The sequence below is a fragment of the Diadema setosum genome, chromosome 21, assembly GCF_964275005.1.
Source record: "Diadema setosum chromosome 21, eeDiaSeto1, whole genome shotgun sequence".
Classification (NCBI taxonomy): Eukaryota; Metazoa; Echinodermata; class Echinoidea; order Diadematoida; family Diadematidae; genus Diadema; species Diadema setosum.
In genome coordinates, this window is record NC_092705.1 from 7,962,901 (window position 1) to 7,989,723 (window position 26,823).

The 26,823-nt window shown below is 38.7% G+C and overlaps 1 protein-coding gene across 1 annotated transcript; it reads right to left on the minus strand.

Moving 5' to 3' along the window:
• Positions 1–542: 542 nt before the first annotated feature.
• On the minus strand, positions 543–26,588 carry LOC140244872 (MFS-type efflux pump MSMEG_3705-like). The gene is made up of 7 exons (XM_072324481.1): positions 26,500–26,588; positions 22,253–22,411; positions 10,359–10,631; positions 7,579–7,633; positions 5,116–5,308; positions 2,624–2,916; positions 543–968 (listed from the first exon to the last, which is right to left on the minus strand). The coding sequence occupies exons 1-7, from the start codon at positions 26,586–26,588 to the stop codon at positions 543–545; spliced, it is 1,488 nt and encodes a 495-aa protein (XP_072180582.1).
• Positions 26,589–26,823: the final 235 nt, after the last annotated feature.

The following is a 26,823-nucleotide window of genomic DNA, read 5'->3' on the forward strand; positions in this document are numbered from 1 at the left end:
AACACATGAGGGCGCCCCCACCTGATTTGAGAGGATTGGCACAAACAGGAATACCAAGACAGGGATATGTACATGTATGTGTATTAAAGAGGACAATGCAAAATTAGCTCCATGATCACAAAGTTATCGGTTCACAGACAGAAATGCACCAATAACACTGCACAATGTCATAAGTGGACACTTTAGAAATAATACGTCATTGAAATATATAACAGCATTAATGCCCTTTTGCTTCTCAAGTGAAAGGCTTTCTCTTGCAAGTTTTATCACTCTGATGCTTTGATTTTTTAAGTGTCTTTTGGTTTTTGTAGAGTTGTAAACAATGTTCCTTTATAATGGACGCATGTGAATTACAACTAGAACATGAGATGCCAAAACTAAGTACAGATATCAGAATTGTAATTCTCATTGCACACAATTAATTCACCAAGCTGTTGTATATGACATTTTAAATTATGCCCTTTTGCAAATATATGACAAACACAGACAAGGATAGGAAGATATTATTTAGGTACATATAAGTGTATCAAATAATTGTGTCACTAAGACAAGCTTGTTGTTTCCTTGTCGATGAGCGGAGATCTTTCAGATTCCTGGTGAACTCGAAGGGGCTCTTCGGGGTCGATCCCTCCCCTCCTCTGCTTGATGGTCAGTGCCAGGATGGCCAGGAGGATCATCAGTGTTCCCCCGACCACCATGCCCGTGCCGAACCACAGGAGGGCGCCCCGGAACCCGATGGCCTCCGTGATGGGTGTGATGGCCACCATGACGCTGCCCCCGAGCACGTCCATGACGCAGAAGAAGAGGGCGTAGACCACCGTCCGGATGTTCTGGGAGACAATTTCCGCCATGGCGGACAAGCCGATGCCCAACCAGCCGTCTCCGGCGATAATGGATAAACCGCCGGTGATGAGATTAAAGGGGAGGTCCAGTATGAGGAAGAGGATGTAAAGTGGAATCTGGAATATCTGTAAACACAACACAAACAAACAGAAAATGAACAAACAAGCAAACATTGGATATCACATTTCAGAGGAAATGGGATGAAGCCTGTTTCCATAGCAGACCAAATACTGCAGAGTTTCAGAAATAAATGTGGGCGCAGGTAAAGATAAAATTAAGAGAAATTACAGATATCAGTTTTAATTTATCAAGTCATATAGAGTATTATCCATCACAACAGAGTAAATTTGACTCAAAGCTTGTTAGCTGCATGCCATTCAGTACCACTGCTTGGGCACGCTACAATCATCATGTACATTTGAAATTCTACCTACCCACTTCTGAATGGGAAGGGCGCTTCAGGAATAAAAGTCAGGTTGACCGACTTTTATTATTTCACACATTTTATTTCAAAATACTCCAAATTATCATCCTTGCACATTTCATCAGCCAGATAATTTTCTGAGTAGATCCTTTTGATATATTGCAAGTAAATTCTATAAATGGTGGAAGATTGATTTTTAGCCCCTTTGAGAACTATGTTTTAGCTTTAAGAAAAAGGAGTTGTGCTGAGTGATAAGTTATTCTGTAGCTTACAAGGCTGTTGTGCCATCTTTAATTCACACATAGATTTAAAAAACAAGACCCCCAAATCAACTTCATATGCATGAAAAACACATGGAACTAATTGAAATATTTGTAGTTTCTGTTGTATCATGTTTGAACTGAGTCATTATGACATCTAAAAAGAAAGAATACTCAGTGTGATCCTTATAAAGGGCACAACTTGCACCTCATTTGCAGATGATGCTTCCAGCACTTTTCTATTGCCTGTCCATTATGTCTGCATTTGCCAAAAATTTGGTATGTCTTATTGGTTACACGAACATATTAAATCTATCATCCTTTACTTTTGTCCCCTGCTGCAATGTCAGGCAATGCTTCTTCACATAACATGTGATGATGAGTATTTTTTTTTTCTTTCTACAAGGAATGGGCACAGGTAATGGAGTGAGTGGGCATGGAATTATGAATGCAGTACATCTCAATGGAGAAAGGCTTCCTCTAGTATGACCAGCAATGACTGAAAAAAGAAGAGACAGAATTAGCACTGGGAGGACTGTGTTATCCACTGGTCCAGATTATTACAACACCCAAGTAGATCCTTGCCATTTTATTGGTCGTTTGATATTGATCATTTGTGTGGCTTCATTTACCGTGCAATCGTGATCCATGCGATTTGCTCCTATTGCACATACGCCACGAGCCTGGCACACTGCGTACGTAATATGCTTGCGTTTGCAGTGTGCATGCGCTTTATAATAAGCTCAAGCAGCGTGCCAGCGTATCGTAGCGCTTAGTGAACGCTCTCTCGATCTCAGATCTCCCACATACCTTCAACTCTCTTGTTTCTTAATTCATAGACATGAAATGACAAGAATCTATTGTTAGGTGTTACTTAAAACAAATAATATCATATTTGTGTGTGTGTGTGTGTGTGTGTGTGCAAGGCAAAGAATATTCATTCAGTGAAAGATGAAATTATTGATCCATTCAACTCGGCTGCGCCTCCTTAAATGAATCATTTCATCTTTTACCTCAAGTAATATTCTGTCCATTTCACTCATAAACATTCATACTATTCATCCCACCATGAACCCTTACACCTCCAACCACCCACCTCCAGAATGACAATGACCCACAGTCTTCCCCTGGCTCCGAAACGCCTCCCAACAAGGTCGCTCAGGAAGCCTCCCATCATGTAGGAGGCGATGCCGGCGACGGGAAGCATCCAGCTCAGGATGACGTCTGTCTGGAAGGTCGGGTAGTACTCCCCGAAGTAGTTGTTGAGGTTGTAGCTCAGCGTGTACTGGTAGCCCATCTTGCAGGCGAAGGCAAGGAATATAGGCAAGAGAACGATCCATGGCTGAGGGGTCAGCGCCTTCCAGATGTCCTTGAAAGACCCAGGAAGAGCTGCCACTCCATCTTTCTGTTTGAAGACAAGATAAATGGACAATAATAAATGCCAAAGATTCATCGTTAAACCCCTAACTCTTGGTAAGTAATCAAATTCAACATCAATACATGCTTGATATCACCTTGATGGGCATGTAAACCAACACCACTGAAACATAAAGATAAATAAAGTCTGACAATTTTGATATCATTTGAAAAGCCACCAACATCTGAAGCTTTACTATGCAAAATATATAATACAGCAGATTGATGCACAGTGAAAAAAAACAAAAACAAAAACATACATTTAATGCAAAGATCAAAAACTAAAGTGGGGAATATTTCACAAATCATACAAGCTTTAATAATCTGATAAAAACACATATTCTTAATCTTAAAAAAGATATTTTCATATTTTAGGTGATTAAAAGAAAATCATACTTGATTTTGCAAGAAGATACTAGTTTGCAGCTCAACAAATCCATTCTCCAAAATAAGAAAAGAAAAGAAAAAACAATAACTGCAGAATAAGATTGTATTATCAAGCACTTTCTATCCCACATGATGAAATTGTTCACTTCTGCACAAAACAAATGCATCCACTACATAAAGACAGATGGGGCATCTGAGACATTCTTTATCTGGGGTCTGAAAGTCACAACAGTGAGGGCACTGTCACCAAAACTAAAAGTGGCTGGATTGATACAACTCCTCAATCAACTCAAATGGGTATCTGTTTAGAAGTGATGCTATTAGAATGGACACAAGGAATATGATGCTGCCACTGTGGCGGGGAACACTACTGAAGCCCAGCATCCACATGATCCTATGTGGGAGATTTAAAACATGTAAAAAAAACAACAACATCAACTAGAAAGGCACTCTGAGAGCGCAGACCTCCGCCAAGCAACTACATTCTGTACTTTCCACTGATGATCTTGCTCTTCCATAGAGATCAGTGATTGCTAACCATACGTAGGCCTATGCATGCTGAAAAATCGTTCAATTTCCCAATGTAGAAGCCTTTGTTATGTCAAAAACCCTCAGCTGCGTGGCGCGCCTCACCCTCAGCTCACAAACTAGAGCACACACTTTTATAGTGCATGTATAAAAACCTCAAAAATGCGCAGTTTGAACTCCCAAGTTCAGTGACCCTACCTGCCAAAATATTGAAAATCCTTCACAAAATCCATAACATTTTTCTGGATCACTACCAAAATTTGATTATCTGTTCCTTGTGTCATTCTCAACCTTTCCAGCAAGTTTCATCGAAATCCGTGCACAACTTTTTTAGTTATTTTGCACACAGATAAACAAACAAACAAACAAACAACCAAACAAAATAACAACCAACACTGATGAAAACATCATCTCCTCCCTTGGCAGAGGTAACAACAAAAGCAAAACAACTTGTCAGGAAATGTAATTGATGCCCTCAATGAAAAGAAGAAATGTGACAACGCAGTTTCAGTTCTATTCATAAAGGTTGGACATGTTCGGCTATCACTCTATCACTAATCATCTGGTCATGCTTTCAGTTTACAAATGACAACTTGGAAAATACAAGATAATTACAAGTGCACATGGGATTTTAAGGATGTACACAATCACATCCACCTTGCCTACAAAAACACGACTGCAAAAAAAGAAAGAAAAAAAAAGAAGGATGTAGCATTATAGTCTTTAGCAGTCATCACACTTGTGACAGACACATTTGTATATTTATTAAAAGCAGCTTGCTTTTGTTCCAAAATGTGAACTTCAATCATTAACAGCAGCAGACTTACTAAAAGTCTAGCACTAAATATGGACTATGAGTTGTACATACAGTAACATACAGAAATGTGCTGTGTCTTTGTCACTTGCTTCACACAAAATAACAGCATGCCAAAAACACAAAACAAAACAAAAAATCTACACTCGGTACCATAAAGCTTCTAAAGATAATAACATTTAATTTTGGTGTTTAATACTGTACAGTGGACTCTCGTTATAACAAAGTGCTCGGGATTGGCAGTTTCCTTTTGTTATGTCACAATTTCCTTACAACTGAACAAATAAATAATGAAAATACATACAATGTAGAGCCAGTAATGTTGCCACCATACTTTATATTTCGTTATAACTGTGTTCGTTATAACGGGAATGCACTATACTTCTACTTAAAAATCACACATCAGCACAGATGTGATGCATCAATAACGGACTAGCAAGGGCTTACATCGTTTGTTGCTGGTGGATTTTTGACTGTCAACAGGGTGAGAATACCCAGTACAGCGCCCCCTATGCCAGCACTGATGTAGGACCACCTCCATCCTATCAACTCCACAAGTGCAATGAATGCGTACGAGAGGCCATATCCGGCATACGATCCGCTAGAGGCAAGACCTATTGCGAGCCCGCGTTGAGTCTGTGAATGCAATCAGAGAGTAAATGCATTGCGGTTTATTGGATGGGGTTTTCGGACTTTAAAATATACAATTCAGGGTTCAAATCCTGCCAAGAGCTTACATGTCACTGCACATCCACTGACCAGCTGATTAACATGTCTCTTTTGAATCAAGGTACAAGAAAGGGTCATTAATAATGCTGCATCAATATTGATAGCTGGTTGCTCAGGCAGAGTAAAGCTAACTCTGAAGAGGTTACTTAAAGGACAAATCCATCATCATAGACATGTGGGTTTTGTGAATGCAGCAATATTAGTAGAACACATCAGTGAGAGTTTGAGGAAAATCGGACAATCCATTCAAAAGTTATGAATTTTTGAAGTCTCTACTCAGTCAAAGCTGGGTGAGAAGACTACTATAGCTTGTGATGTCACATATGTACAACGATATAAAGAAATAATAAAGAAAATTCAACACATTTTCACTTTCTTGCTCAACAAAAGAACATTCAACTTCTCTCTTCCAGAAAGCAGAAGGAATAATACCTTTAACATACGTCAGTGACAAGTCGAAGAAATGTGCACTTTATTAAAAAAATAAAGGTTTGTGAAATTCTCTTTTTATTTTCCTTATATCATTGCACGCATGTGACATCATACACTGTAGTAGTCTTCTCATCCAGCAGTGACTTTATATAAAATTCATAACATTTGAACGGGTTGTCCAATTTTCCTCAAACTCTCACTGATGTGTTCTACTAATATTGCTGCATTCACTCAATCCACATGTCTATGAAGGTGGATTTGTCCTTTAAACTCACACGATGATTGCTTTAGAACCAGCTTTATGCTTTGAACCTGTTGAGGACAAGTCCAGAGTATACTCGGGCAAGTGTCTACGGGAAATGCATGTTGTAGCAAAATCAGCCCATCCTCAATGGGTAAAGAAGATGAATAAAAGACTTACAGCAAAAGGAAGACAGTTTGACAAGATACAACATAAAGGATATCTGCTTTCAACCCTCCCCCCCCCCATGATTACATAAAAAACAAAGGTGGCCCATGTAAAATAATGTTTAGGATAACAAACATGCAAAATGGAAATTGGTATTCAAATAGTATATGTAGTTGCTATTCATAGTATGTGAGAGGACATGTGAATAATTCAAAGGAAAGTGCATGAAGAAAACTTTGAGATGAAATGGGTAACAACAAAGCAGCTTACGTAAAAAAAAAGAAAAAAAAAATTAAATAACGCAAAAACAAAGTTTTGGCAACTTGAATGTCAATTGGTCATGTGACTTGGATTGTGGTCGGAAACTTAGAATTCCTGCCTTGATCATGTGAGCAATATTATTATGAGTCATAAAATGTGACCACCCAGCTCAAACCCCATAACAGTTGGCCAAAATGAATTGTCACTTTTCTACACAGTTTACAAGAGTAAACTCTTAAAAGCTTTAAGACATTACGTAACTTTCTTAAAATCAGACCATCCTAGCCCATTCAAAAGATGATTACAATATTAAAGAGAGATTTATAAGGTGCACTTTTATAGAAAAAGGGAGAAAGAGGTTTAAAAGATCAGGGCCACTCAGGCATACTATGCAGAAGTATCAATGCAAATATACTCGCAGTGCCTAGTGCAGGTCTGAAAAAGTATGGTTTAGAAAAAACAACAACAGCAACAACCAACCAACTGTTAATTACTTGATTTTGGTTTTGATTTAAGCCACCAAATTTCGACAGTAGGTGGAGAAATGATTATACTCTCCCAGGTAAGACAGACTTTAAAGGGACTGTACAGTACTGGTTGAGGTGGGGATTCATGTTTTGAACATTCATAAGTGAGACAGTCAAAAGCCTCTTATGAAATATGAAAGAGCATGTAATTTTAAGAAGGATTCCACGTTTATTTGATGAAAATTGGTTTTCAAATGGCTGAGATATCAAAAAAAGTGCTAATAATAAAAGGCGACATGCCACAACTTTATTAGGATCTCTTTGTTTCACCTTGTTTTTGGATATCTCAGCCATTTCAAAACCGATTTTCATCGAACAAACTTTTGATACCCCTTAGAACTGCATGCTCTTTGACATCTCATAGAGTGGTTTCTGAATATCTCGCAAAACGTTAAAAGCTAAATCCTCACCTGGACCAGAACTGTACACACCCTTTAAGAAATTTGAGACAGTCTACCCTGACGAAATGATATTTCATTTCAGTCCATTGCAGAGAATCCTAATCTGCGACTTTTTGTGGGTTTGGAGTTGTGACGTTTTGCACTCACCGGAGGGAAGAACGAGACCAAGATGCTGATTGAAAACGGGTTAAACGGCGCCTGACTGATGATTGAAAAAAAAAACAACATCAACATATCAATGAGAAAAGAACAGATTGAAACTGCAGGGTGGTATGAAACAAGAGGAACAACTCATGCATCAAGACAAGACAGACATACATTGAACTAGGTAGACTGACTACCAATTAATTCACCTAAATCGTTCTTCTCTTTTTTTTTTGGGGGGGGGGGGGATTGAAAATTAAATAAAGAGACATGTCTTTTAAGACACTTTGCCAAATAGTAAAGTGCATGTGGTCTATTTCTGTCCACATAGAAACAGTTCCTGTTAAAATTGCAATTCAACACCAGGTCTAAGTTGACAGTAGTACAAAGAGTGAAATAACTTGGTGAAACTGAATATCATGTTTTCCACATAGTTATTACAGGTAGATTCTTCAAACTTGGAATTGTGTATTTCAAAGTTAAAACAGTTCTGGTAAGGGTTTGAGAACCTGTCTTGCACTATTTCATATTTGCTTGCAATACATCGTAAGGGTCTATCAAGAAATCAGGTGGTGGTCATCAGGTGTATGAGAACTATGTTTTACCTTTAACTTGTCTAATTTGGGCAAATAAAAGTCACTGGAATGACTCTCAGAAGTTTACACTCTTGTAGAAGCTATATTGACTATGGAAGGGCTGAAAACCATCTTTCTTTAAAAAAAAAAAAAGAAAAAAAGAAGAAGATTATGACCATTCACTGCACTTTACAAGTGAGAAGCAGCAACCTGTGGCATGATGGGTGCAGCACAAAACATAGTGAGCTTTGAACAGAATTTTAGAAATAGCACCAGTTCCTGCAAATACACTACACGCACAATACTACAAACCTAGTACTTGGTCAAATCTGTACTTAGAAGCAGATTCCCTAAAATCTGAACCACAAATATACTAAAGGGGCAGATAGATATCTGATAATTCAGGGAATGCACTCCATTAAAAAAATTGGCCTTCCCAGGCAAAATTATGTTAACCCTACTGCAGTTGTTAACCCATTGAGGACGAGTCCTGAGTACTCGTATACTCGGGCAAGCATCTACTGTATGGGAAATGTGTGTTGTTGCAAAATCAGCCCGTCCTCAATGGGCTAATATGAAAACTATGGCTGGAAACTTATTGCATGATTGGGGATGCAAATCGTTATGATAAATAATCACTGTATTCAAAATAGCAGTGTTGGAATTGGCCAAGGATGACAATCATATTACAACTGGTTGTTATTTTCAAACTTGTTGACATAGTTTCATCATCTACACGATGACACAGTGGCGGATACAGGGGGGAGCCATCGGGTGCGAGCCCCCCTTTATTTTTTTGTTAAAACAAAAGAAATTTAAAAAAATTGAGGGAGGGGTGCATGCACCCCCTTTAATTTTGTAAAGGCGCCCCCTCTTTTTACGGAATTCCTGGATCCACCCCTGTGACATCTATTCAAAACTCATGAAGCTTGCCTGCTTGCATTCCATATACCGGTAAATGTTTTCTGAGTCTAGGCTTTGAAAAGCATAGAATAGGGTTCTGTTTCCCTTGTGAATAGCTACAGGTGAATAGCAAATATAACTGTGTTTTGGTCCATTAATGTATTTGTGGGCAAAGCTGTAAACTACCATGTTGTACTCTGCAATGAATCTATAATACACTATTATGTTGGCTTATGCTTGTTTCAAATAAAAATGCACAATTGTACAGGACGCGGGGTATACAACCAGCACAATTTGGAATGTGTTTAGGCTCTAGCACATATATTTACTCAAATTTCATCATTAAACCAACATAATACTTCTGCAATAAACTCATCTGTATCATGTGAAATCATGAATTCATAGCATATTTTTTAGTAGGTAATTTCAGTTTATACTTAGGTAAGTTTAACTTCAGTAAGTAGTTATTACATATTGTCAACATACGATATTATGGATCTACGTAGTGATTGAGAGTTACATTGTTTTGCCATAGCAATAGCTTGGCTAGGTTCATGTGGTAAAACAATGCATGTTTTGATTTATGCAAATTATTCCCAAAATAAAGTCTCTGCTAAAGTCAATGTGCATTCACTGCAGTATTGATACTGTTGGTCTTTCTATATTTAAAGGAAAATATGTAATATCAAACAAAGCTGCAAAAACAGCTGTGTGTTTGCAAAACTTTAGAAATGATTTACTGGATAAGAGGTTGCATGTAGCTACATTGTTTTGCCAACTCATGTCCCTTCTGGTATAAGAATTCTGTCTCTTAATCGCAACATCCCTCAGATGTCATGTGGAAATGACTCTTGGAATGGGAATGGCATGTGAACAAATTTATGTAACATTTCAAAATGCCACTACCCCACCTCCCACCATCAGCAATTATGATATAAGTATTTTCTTCATACTTTTGTGTTGTTATTCACTCCATTCTGTACAGGAACGTGGAGAGTCTTGTACAGAGGCTTTACTTGGGATGTCACAATCTTAACGGATTAATTCAGCTGATTAACATGTTGCTTTTCACAAAATGTTTAATGACTGACAAGCTCAACGTGCACGAATCTTTAACCTGGTATTGATTATTGAAAAAGAAATGATAATAATAATGATAATAATCTGACTACTTGCGAGGCATAGTGGAAGAAATGTTGGCCGTATAACAAATTGATTCATTTTCTGTCTCTGTATAAACTAATGCCTTTGGGGTGAGCCAAAAGACTTTGAAAGAATGCAGTACATAGTTTGCTCAATGCTTACAAGAATCCAAGCATGAAGCGCCACACAGTGACTTCCACCAGCGTGTGGGCGAAGCCGGTGCACAGGATAGTGACGCTCCAGAGAAAGGTGATGACCCCGACGACGTTCTTGCGGTTGATGTTGCCCACCTCGGCGAGGATCGTCACGGGAACCCCGAGAAGGCCCAGGACGATGATAAAGACCGGTCCGGCCAGGATCTCAAACTCCAGACCGGTGCCTGTGTAGTACCACCGACACAGGGTGACATTGTTGAAGGAGGTCTGGTTGATGCACCTGCAATTCAAGAAGAGATTTCATGTCATGAAATCGACCCTTCTGGTTCCCCACCGATACTACAAGTAAAAGTCAGTTTCTGAGGTTAGTTAGTATTCAAAAGCGTGTGCTATTCATTGGCGGAGAACTTTAAAATCTGAGTAGGTTGCACGAGCAGTGAAAACAGACAAGCAATTTGTATAACTTTCTATGTATTGCTCATACATTTTATATCATGTTTGTACTCTCATAAACCCAAAGGGTACTGATAAGAATCTGATAGATCTCTGTAAACTCTGCCAAATTTGAGTTGGTCGCAACCATCAGACAACCCACATATCCTTCATCAAGACCTTTTCAAAATGGAATGCAGATTGTCTGTACAGGATTCTCCTCACTGGGCCTATTGTCCAGCCAGCTCTTTTATAATCCTGATTTACACTTTGTAGTGATGATTAGAATTGGGCCCTGTAGAACCACCATCAAAAGACTGAGATCTCCTACTGTACTACTTCTCCAGTGATTGCTCTTGTCAAGCTTAGTGAAAATTCAGCCCCCTCCCCCCCCCCCCCCCCCATTTTTGGGAAGAAGATTAAAAAAAAAAAGAATAATGAACACTAGCACACAATCACTCAGGTTAGCTAAAATATCCTTTATGTTCCTAACCCATTCGGGCATGCATGCAGGCAGCCAGCAGCAGCAATCTACACCATACTGAATATGGCATAAAAGATGGATCACATTCCACAGCTATTTGTATCATTGCGATGGTATTTCCTGTTGATTATTCAGGTTCTGTTTACCATTGGGAGCAGTAATTAAAAAAATGTTTGAGTTATCACATTTGATGCATATGAGTACATAGGTGAGTTGTACACATCCTAATTCCTACCATGTAAAAATTTTCATAATATAGTATAAGGAGATATCACTATTTTTCTCCATAATTCGTCACTGTAGACGGTGTATTTAAAAAAAAAAAAAATATTGTAACTTACTATTGTTCACAAAATGATAAATAATACCTGTAACTTAACTTTAGCATGCTTTCAAAAGTCTCATCTTGTTAATACAATGTACAGTATATCATTTTGCCAAATTCAAATGTGTCAGCTTATCAGTCTTGCAATGCTTGAATTTAGATGACAAGCTTACAGGTTGTTTTGCTTTATTGTTTTTGTTTTTGTTGTTGCTGTTTTTGTGGGGGAGAGGGTCAGTAGGAATTGTGTACATGTATGAGTAACTATGAATTCTCCAGACCCTCTCTGCAACACCTCATGGGTTTCAAACAGTTCAGAGATGCTATGTGTGCACAATTTCAACCGACCACTCGAACCCGTGAGCTGTTTGTATGTTCTATGTGTAATGTGATCTGCCTGACATATGATCACCACTGCCAGCACAATGCTGCCTTTTCATGAAAGTCACTCAAACTACTTTAATCATTACTAAATGGCAAATGTTAAAGTGAGAGACACCAGGCTTGAGAGACACATGCCTGCAGAACTGTCAATTTTTGCTCTAAAATATACACATTAGATATATTAGAAATGTGTGAAATAACATTGTAATGACATGATTTCAGTTGGGAAAAAATGACAAAAATGCAAATTACTACCCCAAAAAATACTACAATCTCACAGCATACGCGATCATGGTTAATAAGTGAATATTTATCGATTATCGACATTCGCCAAATCGGGCTAAAGCAGTATCCACTGATCATCTATGTTAGAGTGAATCACATGGAGCTTGCTGGAAAATAGGATTGCTAGGGCATGATCAATCATCACATAACACTCTACCTATGTACCCACTACAGAATGGTGAGGGCACTTCAGGAATAGAAGTCGTGTACTACAATCAAAATTATTGTACACCTTTCATGATCTTAAAATTCTCCAAAACAACCAAACATCCTTGTAAATCACATCAACCACACAAGTTTCTTTGTATAAATATAGCAGAGTGACGTTTTTGATATGTACTGCAAGCAAATTCCACCTACAATGTATGGTGGAAGATGAACTTTGACATCCGAGTGTCTGAGGACTATGGTTTGGCTGTGCTACGTCTGCTAAGCTTTTACTTGGAAAATGTCAGGAAATGACTGTATTAGGTCACTCGACAGGAAACCAGAACTATCGAATCTCTGTGACTATTGATCTAACTGCAAGCATTATTTGACACATTAATGATACAAGAAGGTGGTAATATCTTGGTCAAAATATGACTGGATTGAGCTGGTTGTAGTCTCAATTTACAACTGTATGGCAAATATGAGATATGAGAGACTTGTTGCATAGAAACTTTTGTGAACAAGCAATATTTCAGGCTTCATATCATGAAACAAAGCAGTTCCGAAATCATCAGATTGTCAGCTGTATGCATTTCTTCCCCTTTCATCTTGATGAACCAACCAGGTTTAAAAATATAGTGGTTTTGAGGATAAGGATTCATGTCTTCGATTGAAGAACCTATGTTGTGCAAATACATGTTGACTTGTGTTGATTCACTACACCCTAAACATCACTTATGTGGCAAAATAAATATATCTAAATACAAGTGTATGTTCCATAATTATATTCTAGATATTTTTTCTACTATTTTTCTTATGATTACTTGGATACACCCCAAAAAAAAAAACTCTTCTAAACCAATATCCTGCTTGTGACCTCATCTGTCAATCACTGCTTAAGACTTATAAAAGAAATTGGAATGCACCTTCACTGAGACCAAGCATAACTTGCATACCAATGTTGCCCTGCAATGTCTTGTGTTAGTCACATCAGTAACACGAAAACATGCAAGTTATGCTCAATCAAGTGGAAGGTGCATTCATGTTTCTTTTGAATATGACCAAGCTATTAGTGACATACTGACAGTAAAGGTTTTACTCAAGAAAAAAAAAAATATAACTGAAGGTGATCAATACCCCCGCCCCATGACGACAGTCTTACCCAAGGAATGATCTTTCCTTGATCTTCTGCCATTTAAATGCCGTTACCATGGCAACGCAGCTTCCGACACGTCTGAAAAATATGTCTTGCACATCTTCCCACCAAGACTATTGTGTGTGCCACATTTCATAAGCTTTTGTCAAAAACTGAGGAAGTAGTTCAATCCACAAGATCTTTCCTTGATCTTCCGCCATAAATATGCCGTTACCATGGCAACGCAGCTTCCGACACATCCAAAAAATATGTCTTGCACATCTTCCCACCAAGACCAATGTGTGTGCCACATTTCATGAGCTTCAGTCGAATACAGAGGAAGTAGTTCAATCCGCAAGATCTTTCCTTGATCTTCTGCCATTTATATGCCGTTACCATGGCAACGCAGCTTCCGACACGTCCCAAAAATATGTCTTCCACATCTTCCCACCAAGATCAAAGTGTGTGCCACATTTCATAAGCTTTGGTCAAAAAACTGAGGAAGTAGTTAAATCCGCAAGATCTTTCCTTGATCTTCTGCCATTAATATGCCGTTACCATGGCAACGTACTTTGGGGTACTATCAAAAAATGCGTCTTGCTCATCTACAACTAAAGGCACACATCTGTACCAAGTTTCATGGAAATTGGGCAAAAACTGAGGAAGTAGTTTGCAACACAAAATTTTCCATCATTTTGGCTCATAATATGTGAGCTGTTACCATGGCAACATACTTTTTGTCACTGTCAAGAAATGTGTCATGCTGACCTATATCCTAAGACAAACATTCAATATGAATTCCATGAGAATTGGAAGAACACTGATGAAGCAGTTTTGCCATGAAGCATTTTGCCCTATATTTTACCAATAACATGCCGTTACCATGGCAACGCACTTTGTGCCACTGCGGAAATATGTGTCTTGCACATTAACATATTCAGATGAACATCTGTACCTAATTTCATAAAAATTGATCAAAAACTGTGGGAGGAGTTCGCGACGCAAGATTTGTACCCATTTTTGCCCATAATATGCCGTTACCATGGCAACGTACTTTTGGGTACTGTCAAAAAATACGTCTTGCACATCTACAACCCAAGGCACACATCTGTGCCAAGTTTTATGGGAATCGGTTGAAAACTGAGGAAGTAGTTCGCGACGCAAGATTTGTAACGGACCGACCGCCCGACCGCCCGACCGTCCGCTGATTCCTATATACCCCCTTCAAACTTCGTTTGGCGGGGGTATAAAAATAAGCTTGTGGAAATCCCCTAAATAATTTGTCCATAGAAGCATATCAATTTTCTTTTCATGTCTACAAATATCTACAAATGCCATTTTTCATGGATTCAAAAAAAAATTGTAACTTGTTTCATGGTTTTTGTTTATCATATCATTGTAAATGTTTGCAAGTTCACTGTGTGTATGCTTTGTTATTTGATGTAAAACACGGCTATGCTGAAAAACGGCTGTCCAGCTGAAGCAGGCTTTTAACCTGTGTATAAATAGAATAAACTCAACTCATTCTAATGTCTTTTGTTAAACATTTAGTACTTCAGCAATGATTGACAAATGAGGTCATGAGCAGAGTATTGGTTTGGAAAGTTTTTTTGTGGGCATATCCAAGTAATCAGAAAAAACTGTCGAAAAATTATCAAATACGGAATGGAGAGTACAACATGTATCTACGTAGATATTCATTGTTGAGGGTATCATGAATCAACACAAATCAACACTAGAAATGTCGCTAAAGCGACTGGTTATACCCCCGCCAAACAACATTTCATAAGCTTTGGTCAAAAAACTGAGGAAGTAGTTAAATCCGCAAGATCTTTCCTTGATCTTCTGCCATTAATATGCCGTTACCATGGCAACATACTTTCGGGTTCTGTCGAAAAATGCGTCTTGCACATCTACAACCAAAGGCACACATCTGTACCAAGTTTCATGGAAATTGGGCAAAAACTGAGGAAGTAGTTTGCAACACAAAATTTTCCATCATTTTGGCTCATAATAGGTGAGCTGTTACCATGGCAACATACTTTTTGTCACTGTCAAGAAATGTGTCATGCTGACCTATATCCTAAGACAAACATTCAATATGAATTCCATGAGAATTGGAAGAACACTGATGAAGCAGTTTTGCCATGAAGCATTTTGCCCTATATTTTACCAATAACATGCCGTTACCATGGCCATCGCACTTTTTGCCACTGCAGAAATATGTGTCTTGCACATTAACATATTCAGATGAACATCTGTACCTAATTTCATAAAAATTGATCAAAAACTGTGGGAGGAGTTCGCGACGCAAGATTTGTACCCATTTTTGCCCATAATATGCCGTTACCATGGCAACATACTTTTGGGTACTGTCAAGAAATACGTCTTGCACATCTACAACCCAAGGCACACATCTGTGCCAAGTTTTATGGGAATCGGTTGAAAACTGAGGAAGTAGTTCGCGACGCAAAATTTGCAACGGACTGACCGCCCGACCGACCGCCCGACCGACCGCACGACCGCCCGACCGTCCGCTGATTCCTATACCCCCTTCAAACTTCCTTTGGCGGGGGTATAATGATTCAGTGCATTAATTAGGCCATGAAGGAGATGGTTTTGGATTGCTGGCAAAGTGTTTCAGACTAAAGAATGTACATTCAGATCTGGGTTTGGAATAGTAAAGCATTGTCCTGGCAACATAAAGGGGAAAGAAAGAAGACAGGTAATGCAAATCACATAAAAAATGGCTCATATTTTCAGTATGTCATGCAATCCATGTAGGTCTTCATGCGATTTCATGCATACTTTTGACATACTTTTTCCATTTTTATGATTTCATAAGTCTTTATAATCCTGGAAATATTAAAAAAGGGGGGAAAGGGGGGAGGGTGAGTGTATTGGCGAAATGTCCTGCAAATCATTACCATAATAGAAGACTTGTCAGGGTACCGTCATGGTAATGTCAGGGTAATGCTGGATAGAATTTGGCAAAAGTTATGGTGACAATGTTCAAGCAACATTTTGCGGGACTATTTGAAACAGAGGTGGAAAAAGATTACCCTGACAGTACCCGGACGTTGCTGCTGTAATTGTAGTTTAAAAAGCTCTGTTTACATGGGGCTTTACAGTAGTGGTGTATGAAACTGTGACATTATATGCAGTATAGTTGTAAGAATTTTTTCTTTTCTAAAGATCTGATTCGGATACGTACAAGGAGCTCTGTGTGACAAGAAGGTAAACATGAAGCACAGGAAGTTTGGAACAATTCCTCCATTGGATCGACTTCAACAATCATGTCAAGCATGCATTTCAACAGCTACGCTGCAAAGTAAGCGTGGTTTTGACTGTAACAGAGCATACCTTTATGTACGGTTTAGAAATTTCTCTACAAAGCTACTCTACATGTCTCTTTGAATTTGCTGATGTTGAATTCAATCAGATTGATGCTAAGCAGGGGTTGCACTTAACTTTTTTTTAAAACTAGCCAGGCGGACTACTTAGAATCAATTTTAACACTGAAGCAATATTTTGGCTAGCCAGACGGACTAGTAACTTCAGAATTTTATGATTTTTAGCTAGTACAACGTGATTTTGGGTGGCCAATGGCCAGCGGACCATCGCCAATTTCGAACCCTGCTTAGGTGGGTTGTCTCCTTGGGTTGTGATCAAGAATTCAGCCACTCGAGGAATCGTCTTTCAAGACTCAATTGACAAATTACCATCACTCTGTTTCTTGATCGATGGTGAAAGTAATGCATGGCTCATGAATGATAAATGAGTTCAGTGAATCCATCAATGAACTCATCCCTGAAGATGATAATAGTGTCATCTGCATAATAAGCCTGTTTGCAGTCCCACTCTGCACATGAGCAGAAGAAAGGTCATTCAGACCAACAGGCATGTTGGTTTTTATATTCACTGGGATGAGCATCTGTAATGTAATGACTATTCATGTAATTCTTTTAAATGTTGCTTACCAGCACATCCACCATCCATCTGACAGCAAAAGTGGTATTTGGTAATATCAAAAGAAAGAGATTGTTCATACTTTCAATGCAAAATAATGAAATGGATGCTATTCTAAGTTTTAATTGACAGATCATTTCTCATCAATGCAAGTTCATTCTTTGTTTGAACAGGAACAGTGAATTCCATAAATTGTTGCGCAAAGCTTACTCATTATGTTGCTCTAATATGAGTGAAGTGCCCTTAACCGACTGAGAAAAAAGAAAGGTCATTCGGACCAATGTGCCCATGAGCTAAACTCCGAACTGGTTTATAGTCTCCACCAAATCGGGGGGGGGGGGGGGGGGGTGGAATTGAGAGAACATATCCTCTTCCAAGCATTCCAAATAAATGTTGCACACCCCTTGGGAGAAGGATGAGCCCATGGTACTGTACATAGGTGTTTCACAAGCAACAGGTTTGTTGATACAGGACAGCATTGTATGAGTTCTCAGACCATTCTCAGACCATATTTTTTCCCAAAAATATGGTCTGAGAATTAAAGTGTCTCTATTTCATTTGGGTATGATCCAGGCTCCCAATACTGAGATAGGAGTCCACCGTCAGTCCTTGGCTTACAATACTGACTAATTGCTGTGCAGGGACGCTAAACATCACCATGCTGTATAGCTTAATACTAGCTTCTCATTCATTAGAACTTTTGTACAGACATGATACATGATAACTTTTGTATGATATATGATACAACCCTTTCAATACAGTCACTTTCCATGGGTTCTTAAATGTATTTTTCTATTTGTCTTATACAATGGGCTGAATTATCTTGGCAAGGTACTCTGTAAGATTATATGAAACAGAGTGGAATGAGGACACTCTCTGAATAGGAGGTACAAATGATAGAAAGGTTGGTTGAAGCTTAAATTCATTGTGATACCCTATAAGGTTGTCAAGCATTGACTTTCTGATTGCAACCTACAGGGTTCAGATACCAAATTTTTGATTTGTAGACAAATGAATATACACAAATCCACCCTTAATCTTGTTTTTTTTTTTTTTCTTTTCAGCAGAGTGATTTAGTTTTTGCTAATTTCTTTCATAGCTTCATGCTTTTGTTTTTGTTTTTAAAAATAGCCATATTGCAACTTGGCAACATGGGATAATGGGTCACATAAGTCATTTGATCTGCTCAAATGATTGCACTTTCTATTTCAACTCGTTGTTTCATGGTGTTAGTCTTTTATGTAACTTTCAGTTCAACTCTTTCAGTCCAAAGTGTATTAAACCTATCCAAATAAAATGTGAAAATAGCCTTAAGACTGTGGTATCAGCTGATTAAAGCAGGGTGAGCATGGAAAGAGGTGTGTGTGTGTGTGTGTGTGCGGGGGGGGGGGGGGTGATGAACTGCATAGTACTCGTGAATGTGCATGGCTTACTAATTACACTGTCACAATCTGAGTTCAGTCTATTTTTTTTTTCTCTCTCTCTTTCTCGCTCACCTTGTGTACAAATGTACTTGGGCCTGTGATATTCGTTGAAAGGGACAAAGTCCCTGTTGTGGCAATTATAGACATGACGGTAAGTTACAGCGCAAAGTTATATAGGGGTACAGTGCAAAGGTACAAGTTTGTATTTCCACATACATGGGTACAGCGGTAACAATTGATCTGCAGTCACGCGTCCTGTTCCAACCGCAAAAAAAAGTGTGGCAATCACGGAAAGATTGGTGTCATAGCCTTGACCGGCTTTTGAATGCCCAGTGCTCCATGAGCCATGCATGTAGCCCTTTTAACATGGCGGGAGAGTAGGCTGAAACAACTTGAACTGAAATGAAATAACATATTGTGCACGGGGAACCCACTGAACAGAATATAGTATGCAAGTAACCAACAGCCTAGCAAATGCGTCTATACCACTAAGATTTCTGTATTTAATCACATGTAACTCAAAATCACAGAAGGACAAAGATTTTCAGATTTTTGCGTGGATAGTCTGAAAAATTTGTCAATACCAGCCAAGGTATGACCATTAATTTGCCTTGCAAGGGCAGATCCAAGAATTCCGTAAAAAGAAGGCGCCTTAACAAAGTTAAAGGGGGCGTACGCAACGCCTCCCCCATTTTTTGTTTATTTCTTTTGTTTTTTACAAAAAAAATAAAGGGGGGGGGCACACGCCCAGTGCACTCCCCCTGGCTCCGCCACTGCCTTGTCACTAACCCAGAAAAAAAGGGACTCGCCTGTAAATCTCACAACAGTTTTCTCTAAAAGTCACTAAATCTGTAAGATTTCATTTGCGTAACCTGGGCTCAATTCGGAGATATTTAACTAGATCAGCAGCAGAAAAACTGATGCATGCTTTTATTTCATCTCGTCTAGATTTCTGCAATTCTCTGTTTTGCAGCCTTCCACAAAAAGGACTCAGTAAACTGCAACGTCTTCAGAATTGTGCCGCTAGATTACTTACTTTCAAGAAGAAAACTGTGCATACTACCCCAATACTTCGGTCCCTACACTGGCTTCCTGTAGAAAAACGTATTAACTTCAAGATTCTTCTTCTTGTTTACCGTACATTGCACAAATTTGCCCCTGTCTACTTTCAAAATACTCTTCATCTTCACCAACCACCACGTAATCTCCGTTCATCAAACTCGCTAAAATTACAGGTACCTCGAATCAAGCATAATTGGGGGGATCGGGCTTTTTCATATATGGGCCCAAAACTATGGAATGCCCTACCAAAATCTCTTAGAGAAGCATCTTCCATTGATGGTTTCGAAAAGAATCTCAAGACATATATTTTCAAATATTCTATACCTGTATGTATAGTATGTGTACGTATATAGGCCTATTGTTTGTTGGTTTATTGTCTTAGTTTCTGTGATACTGTTGTAACGTGACACAATATGTACTCTGTTCTATAGCGCCTTGAGTATCTTTTTTTAGGTAGAAATGTGCGCTTTATAGGAGTCTCACTATTATTCATTATTATTATCAAATATCACCAACATATGAATAGTGTCCTATATGTTTTATTCCTTGAGAAGCTTTCTGGATGATTTTCAGACATGATTTCTCGATAATCATGGGCATTTGAACATCTTTAAACTGATTATTCAGGTAACAGAGTTTAAGTATTAATAGTGACTAGGTTGAGGAAATGTTTTTCAAAATTCACTACACATCACAATGAATGATGATGATGACATTGCAGCGCCACATAAGAATGCATGATTGGGTACTAGAGGAAGCACACCAAAGATACAGTATGGGATTGCATTTACAATTCTACACAGGTGAAGCTGTTAAGCAAGTGGTATTGTAATTGAATTACATCGTTACATTACAGGGGGGTGTTTCATCAATTTAAGTCAGTGCTGACAAGTTGTCAGTCTCTGACAATTTCAGTAAAATCCTTGGTTTTGATTGGCTCTTACGCTTTTGTCACTGACTGTTACTATGGTAATTGTCACTGACTGTTACTATGGTAATTGTCAGAGACTGACACCTTGTCAGGGCTGACAACTTTCATGAAATGGTCCCCCTGAGGAATATGTGAGCCTCCTATGGTATCACTGTCCTTGTTCAATGTAATATGCATTTGGTTTTTGAGAGTATTGGATTTATTACGCTAGGACCACAATAAATTCTACAAATCTAAACATGGCAGTATCAATTCATATTAGTCCTACATGATGTGAAATAAAAAAAAATGTAAATTTTGTAAAAATGTAAAATGTAAGTTATAACTCTCATGGCTTTTCAAGCTAACATTTGGATTATCTCCCTCTTATTTTACTTTCTTTGTGCATAAGCAGCAGATATCTAGCCTGCATCAGAGGCATTTGGCACTGCCTCAGACAAATGAGACGGGGACAGGGATTTGTTATTGTTGTAATTTTATCTATTTATCTATTTTTTTTTTTGGGGGGGGGGGGAGGGGGTTTTAAGCAAATCCCTTTTCAATGACAGTTTAATTCTAGGACACCAGTGCCAACTGGTGACTAAAGCGCTTAGTAAGGAATTTTGAGCTCTGACCAGATCAAGATCAAAGAAGACCAAAGGAATGGGGGGGGGGGGGGTGGGGGCAAGGGTGTCACCTTATTGCTTCTGGTGAGATCACGGGAAATCTCCACCCTGAAACACACAAACACAGGGTGAAACCCTGTTTTTGGTGTTTGCACTGGTTTGCAATTGTTTCTGAAAATCCCATCCATAGTGACTGCAATAGGGAATTAAATTCCCTTTCTGTATATATTTCAAGGATTTAAAGAGGGACAAAGGGAACTTGGATAGACCCCTAAAATGCACAGCCCCTTTATCATCACTGAAAGCTTGGGGTTTGGAAAACTCTGTTTGATGTGTTATAGATCACTTTAACTCTGAGATCTCCCGGCATCAAAAATGAACTAAACAATCCTCACTGGCAACTTTTGATTGGTTCTGTTGATGCAAGATCACAAATCAAAAATGTTTTATAATATGCACAGTGTACTCCCTTTATAAGGAACACAGTTACACTTGTATAATTAAATTTTGTTATCCAGTGAAGTAAAAATTCAGGTCCCAAAATCATCATCCATTATCATCTTAATATTATAATCAATTTGTTTGGCTATAACAAAATTTAATGACAACAAAACTGTCGGCCCAGAGGACTTTGTTTTAATGGGAGTTGCCTGTATCTGTTCTCTCTGAAGAAGTGTGGGAGCGGACCTGGCTTTTTGGGTATACATCCCATCTATACCTGACACCGCTGTCCGCCGCACAAAACTCTTCATCCGTCACATTGAGGCCGATGTCTTCGATGACCGCCTGGACTTCTGTTGCGTTGTCTACGATGCATTCCTTGTCCCCAAACTGGAGATCATTGGACATTGGCTCTATGGTGGCTATCAGCAGATATCTGGATGGGCAAGAGAGGAGGAGGATAAGCCGAACATCAAATAAGATAAAATCGATAGGCCAGCTCAGAATTCCTTGCCTACTTGGCTTACCAGGGACCACCATTCTGCTTTTGATTTCTCTTCCTTTTTCCCTTTTTCTAATCATTTTCTTCTCTCTTTTTGCATAATTTTCAAACATCATTGTGTCATGCTCTTCCCTATCAGTATGTGATCACATTTTATTATGCCTTTTTTTTTAACCCATTGAGGATGAGTCCTGAGTATACTAGGGCAAGCGTCTATGGGAAACAAGTGTTGTAGCAAAATTAAACTGTCCTCAACGGGTTAAGTTTGTTTGTTTTTTCTCCCACACTATTGTCCCCTCAAGAAATCTAATCCAACAGACCAAGTGGGTCTTGCACTTGCATGAGTATTGTAAGTTTGTCTTTTGTGCATTCTTGCAGAATGTTACCCAAGATGAACATAGCAAACCTGAAAGGTTTAGGGGTGCCGGGGGGGGGGGGGGGGGGGGGATGGTGTCAATTTGTGTTACACTTGCAGAAATACCTGCCAAGTTTGTTGAAAATATGACTTTTTCACAAAGAAATTAAGAGTGTGACATTTGGCCTGCACTCTTGTACCACCTGATAATAGACATACAGGATGGTGTATCAGTAGAACGAAGCTCAGACGAAGCATAAACATTCGGACAATAGACTTAGGTCACAATAGGCCACTCTCTCCTCCTACTATTTTGTTCAGTTCAAACACCTTTGTAGTACATCCAATAACCATAGACATTCTTTGCAAGGGTAGTAAACAACGTCTACAGAGCACTTAAAGCAGAACTCTGTGTATTCTTGGATCAGTCCTGACTTTAAAGTTTAATATCAGGGGTCGCACTTAACTTTTTTTTTTTTTTTAACTATAATCGTAGCCAGGCGGACTACTTAGAATCAATTTTGACACTGAAGCAATATTTTGGCTAGCCAGACGGACTAGTAACGTCAGAATTTTATGATTTTTAGCTAGTCCGACGTGAATTTGGGTGGCCAATGGCCAGCGGACCATCACTAATTTCGAACCCTGTTTATGTGTCTCTTTTGCAATGTTCACTGCAATATCAGATTCCTTTCAACAGCTGGTATATTTATGTTATTCAGACCTTCCTCAGAATGATAAAACTGGATACTCCTTTGTAAGGGGGGGGGGGGGGGAAGGAGTGGTTACTACAGATTTCCAGTGAATTCATGCTGACCCTCAAATTCAAGTCTAATTATTCTCAGTACAAAAAGGGAGCATATTCTCCAGTGACCTGAGACCAGCTGTTCAATTCTTTTCTTTTTTTTTAACCTGTTGAGGATGGGCTGATTTTGCTACAACACGCATTTCCCATAGACCATAGCCTGAGTACACTCAGGACTCGTCCTCAACAGGTTAACACACTGAGGTGTGATACAGTACATAAGATTTCATACATGATGTGGGGTGTCATTATAAACATTATTCTTCAACCATGCACAATTTTGTGATGTTTGCAAAAGGGGATATGTGACCTTTAACCTTACAGAATTACTTTCTCTGCTGCCTGGTGAATGGTGATCATTTCTTATGATTTTTTACTCTTTTTCTCTATCTCTTCCTTTTCTCTCTTCCTTTTTTCCTTTAAAACAACATCTTTTTTACTCTTTTTTCCAAATGGGAGACATCATGCATATCCTATATAAAAAGAAATGTAAGAAAATATACAAAATTTAATGATTTCTTTGAATACTGCCATTCTTTATTGATAACAGAATATTGTTTCTTGAGATGCACTAGTTTAAGATTGAAAAAAAAAGCAGAAATACTTCACAAAGTAAGGTGTGTGAAAAATAGATACAAATATCAGAAAGTGAAAGTGATAGGCAAACCCATAGGATAGAATCACACACACACACACATACACATTCTACGGAATGACATGCATTTCATAAGTTGTGTGATGCCCATGATACACAAGTAGTATTATAAAATTGTTTCTAGGATAAACTATCTACAGTTATGGTTTAAAATATCAAGAAAATACAGTGATATCTCCTTATAAATATATTAGGCTTTACTGTAAATTTTTTATATGGTTTATGCTAATTATGGATGTTTTGTGATACATCTGACCTACACATGACACACTTGTGCATGTGCATCAAATGTGATAACTCAAACATTTTGTTTTTTAAATCACTGCTCCCAGTGGTAAACAGCATGGTGCAGAAGCTCACATGGGTCAAAAGAAAGGGCACCAGACTTGCACAAAGGGCTTTGTGTCAAAGCTGAGATTATTGAGTCTTCCTATTCACCAACAGATTATAGCTAGACCTTTGTGTGAATGGATTTAAAGAAAAAAAAAAGACACTCCTGTTAAACCTGTTTAAAATGCTTGAAATTACTGCCAGTATGTGAAGGATGTAGCATGATTTCATCACAGTCTAGACACTTTGTAGGCTAGCTTTCTCAACACATTACACTGCAGTGAACTATAAATTGTTCATGGGTTCTTTTTTTTATTTTTTATTAATTCCATGTCAGCCACTTATCATGTTTGTCAAGAGATCTATAGCTACATGTATCAACACTGTATCTGAAAAATTGCAGGATCTTTTTCTTCTCCTGGTTAAGCCCATGATGAGGCCATGTCCTTTGCTTCTGAAGATCCCTATACAAGAACTGGTACCACAATTAAGGTATAGTGGTAGGCCTACACATGAATGTATACATGGTGCATATCAGGGAATTAGTTGATGTAATCCCCATGCGAGGAAACAGTTCACCCTACAATGAAAAATTCTTTTACACTGTATACAAACGATATACACGTGTAGTAGCACATTTGTTGAGAAAAACATGCCATGACAGAAAGCTTGAAATATAACTGAAATTGAATTTCAGTCATATTTCATGCTTTGAATTTTCCAGAAAAGCTAAATCATAATTGCACATCATGCCAAATTGTAACACGTACTAGTATCCCTGAGCCCCATTCCATAACAGTGTTAGGATAAACTGCAACTTCCCACAGCAACAGCAACAGCCACTCAGGAAGCTGGATTTTTGTGGTCTTTTAATAGCTGGGTCCCATTTCATAAAAGATGTTAGGATAGCAACTTACTGGAACGGCAACTTTCCATTTACAGCCACTTAGGAAGCTATAGATTCTTGTTGTTACTATGACAACTGCCATTTCAGCATAGCAAGCGCTGCTATAGTATCAACTTTTTATGAAATGGGGCCCTGCTGGACGAGTCTATTGCCAGAACTTTAAGTGGGGCTTAGTAATAATATTTGATTAGGAATCTGAAACTATGAAATGTAGGGTCACAGACATAATAATGCCATGGCCTTATACATGACAGCCAATGAACACAGATGTGATATGTGTTTGGAGTAATTTTTTGATTATGCCCGATCTGTACAGACCTGACATCCAGTTCCAGATTGTGCCTCCTAATCAATAATATGCTGGTGGGTGTTTCACGAAATGCCACTGGTTTCCCTGTTCAATTTCATTAGGCTATTACATCACCCACTTCAATGTTTACAGAATAATTCTATAGTATTGTTATTTTTAGTTTATCTTGTATTTTCAATGGCTACATGAAAAAGGTCTCCAAAATCTTATGTTTTATTAGAAAGTTGGGCAACATTAAAGACACACACAGCATACCATTACCATAACTTTTAGTCAATCTCAAATTTCAAGTTCGACTTAAAATCTTTGTGAAACCCTATAGCTAGCTCCTAGAACATTATGTCCTTTTATAATTCAAGGAATCCGAATTCATAAACATTCTTTCTGGGCCCATGTTTCAGCATTGATCTGTCCGTCCTATTATTAATATTAATTGGCTGCCTCAAAAACTTCGAACACTCTATAGACTACTCTAGCTACAGTGTAGGGTCGCACTAATCCCGGCGAAGTTAGGGTCGCACTTCAGATGTCGTTCCCTCCCTGATTTACAGAGCCAGTGGTGGCTTAGATGAGTTGATCACCGTGATTGAATCAGAAACTCTCGGAACACCGTGTCACTGTGCATCCTGCATGAAAACAAAGAAAACAGCTGTACGCTACCTGTGTAGTTGATTGACAGAAGTCAAAATTGTGAAGACTATCAGAGCATAGTAGGCCGGACATCTGCTCTCACGTACACTTCCAGACATGGTGTCAGGGAATAACCGGCGATTTCGCCGTGGTCTCTCTAGCTGGAGCTCATTTTGATCAGCGAGAGTCGACATGCACAAGGCCTTCCTTCCCCGGCAGCGGCCCCTACTATAAAATATACCCCGCACCAAGAGCAAACACTGCAGCAGGCCGGCCAGGCGGCACACTCGGTCCGTCGTACCGGTACTTTTCAACTCCGACGTTTAGGCTCTAAGCTTCCTGCGCAATGTGCAC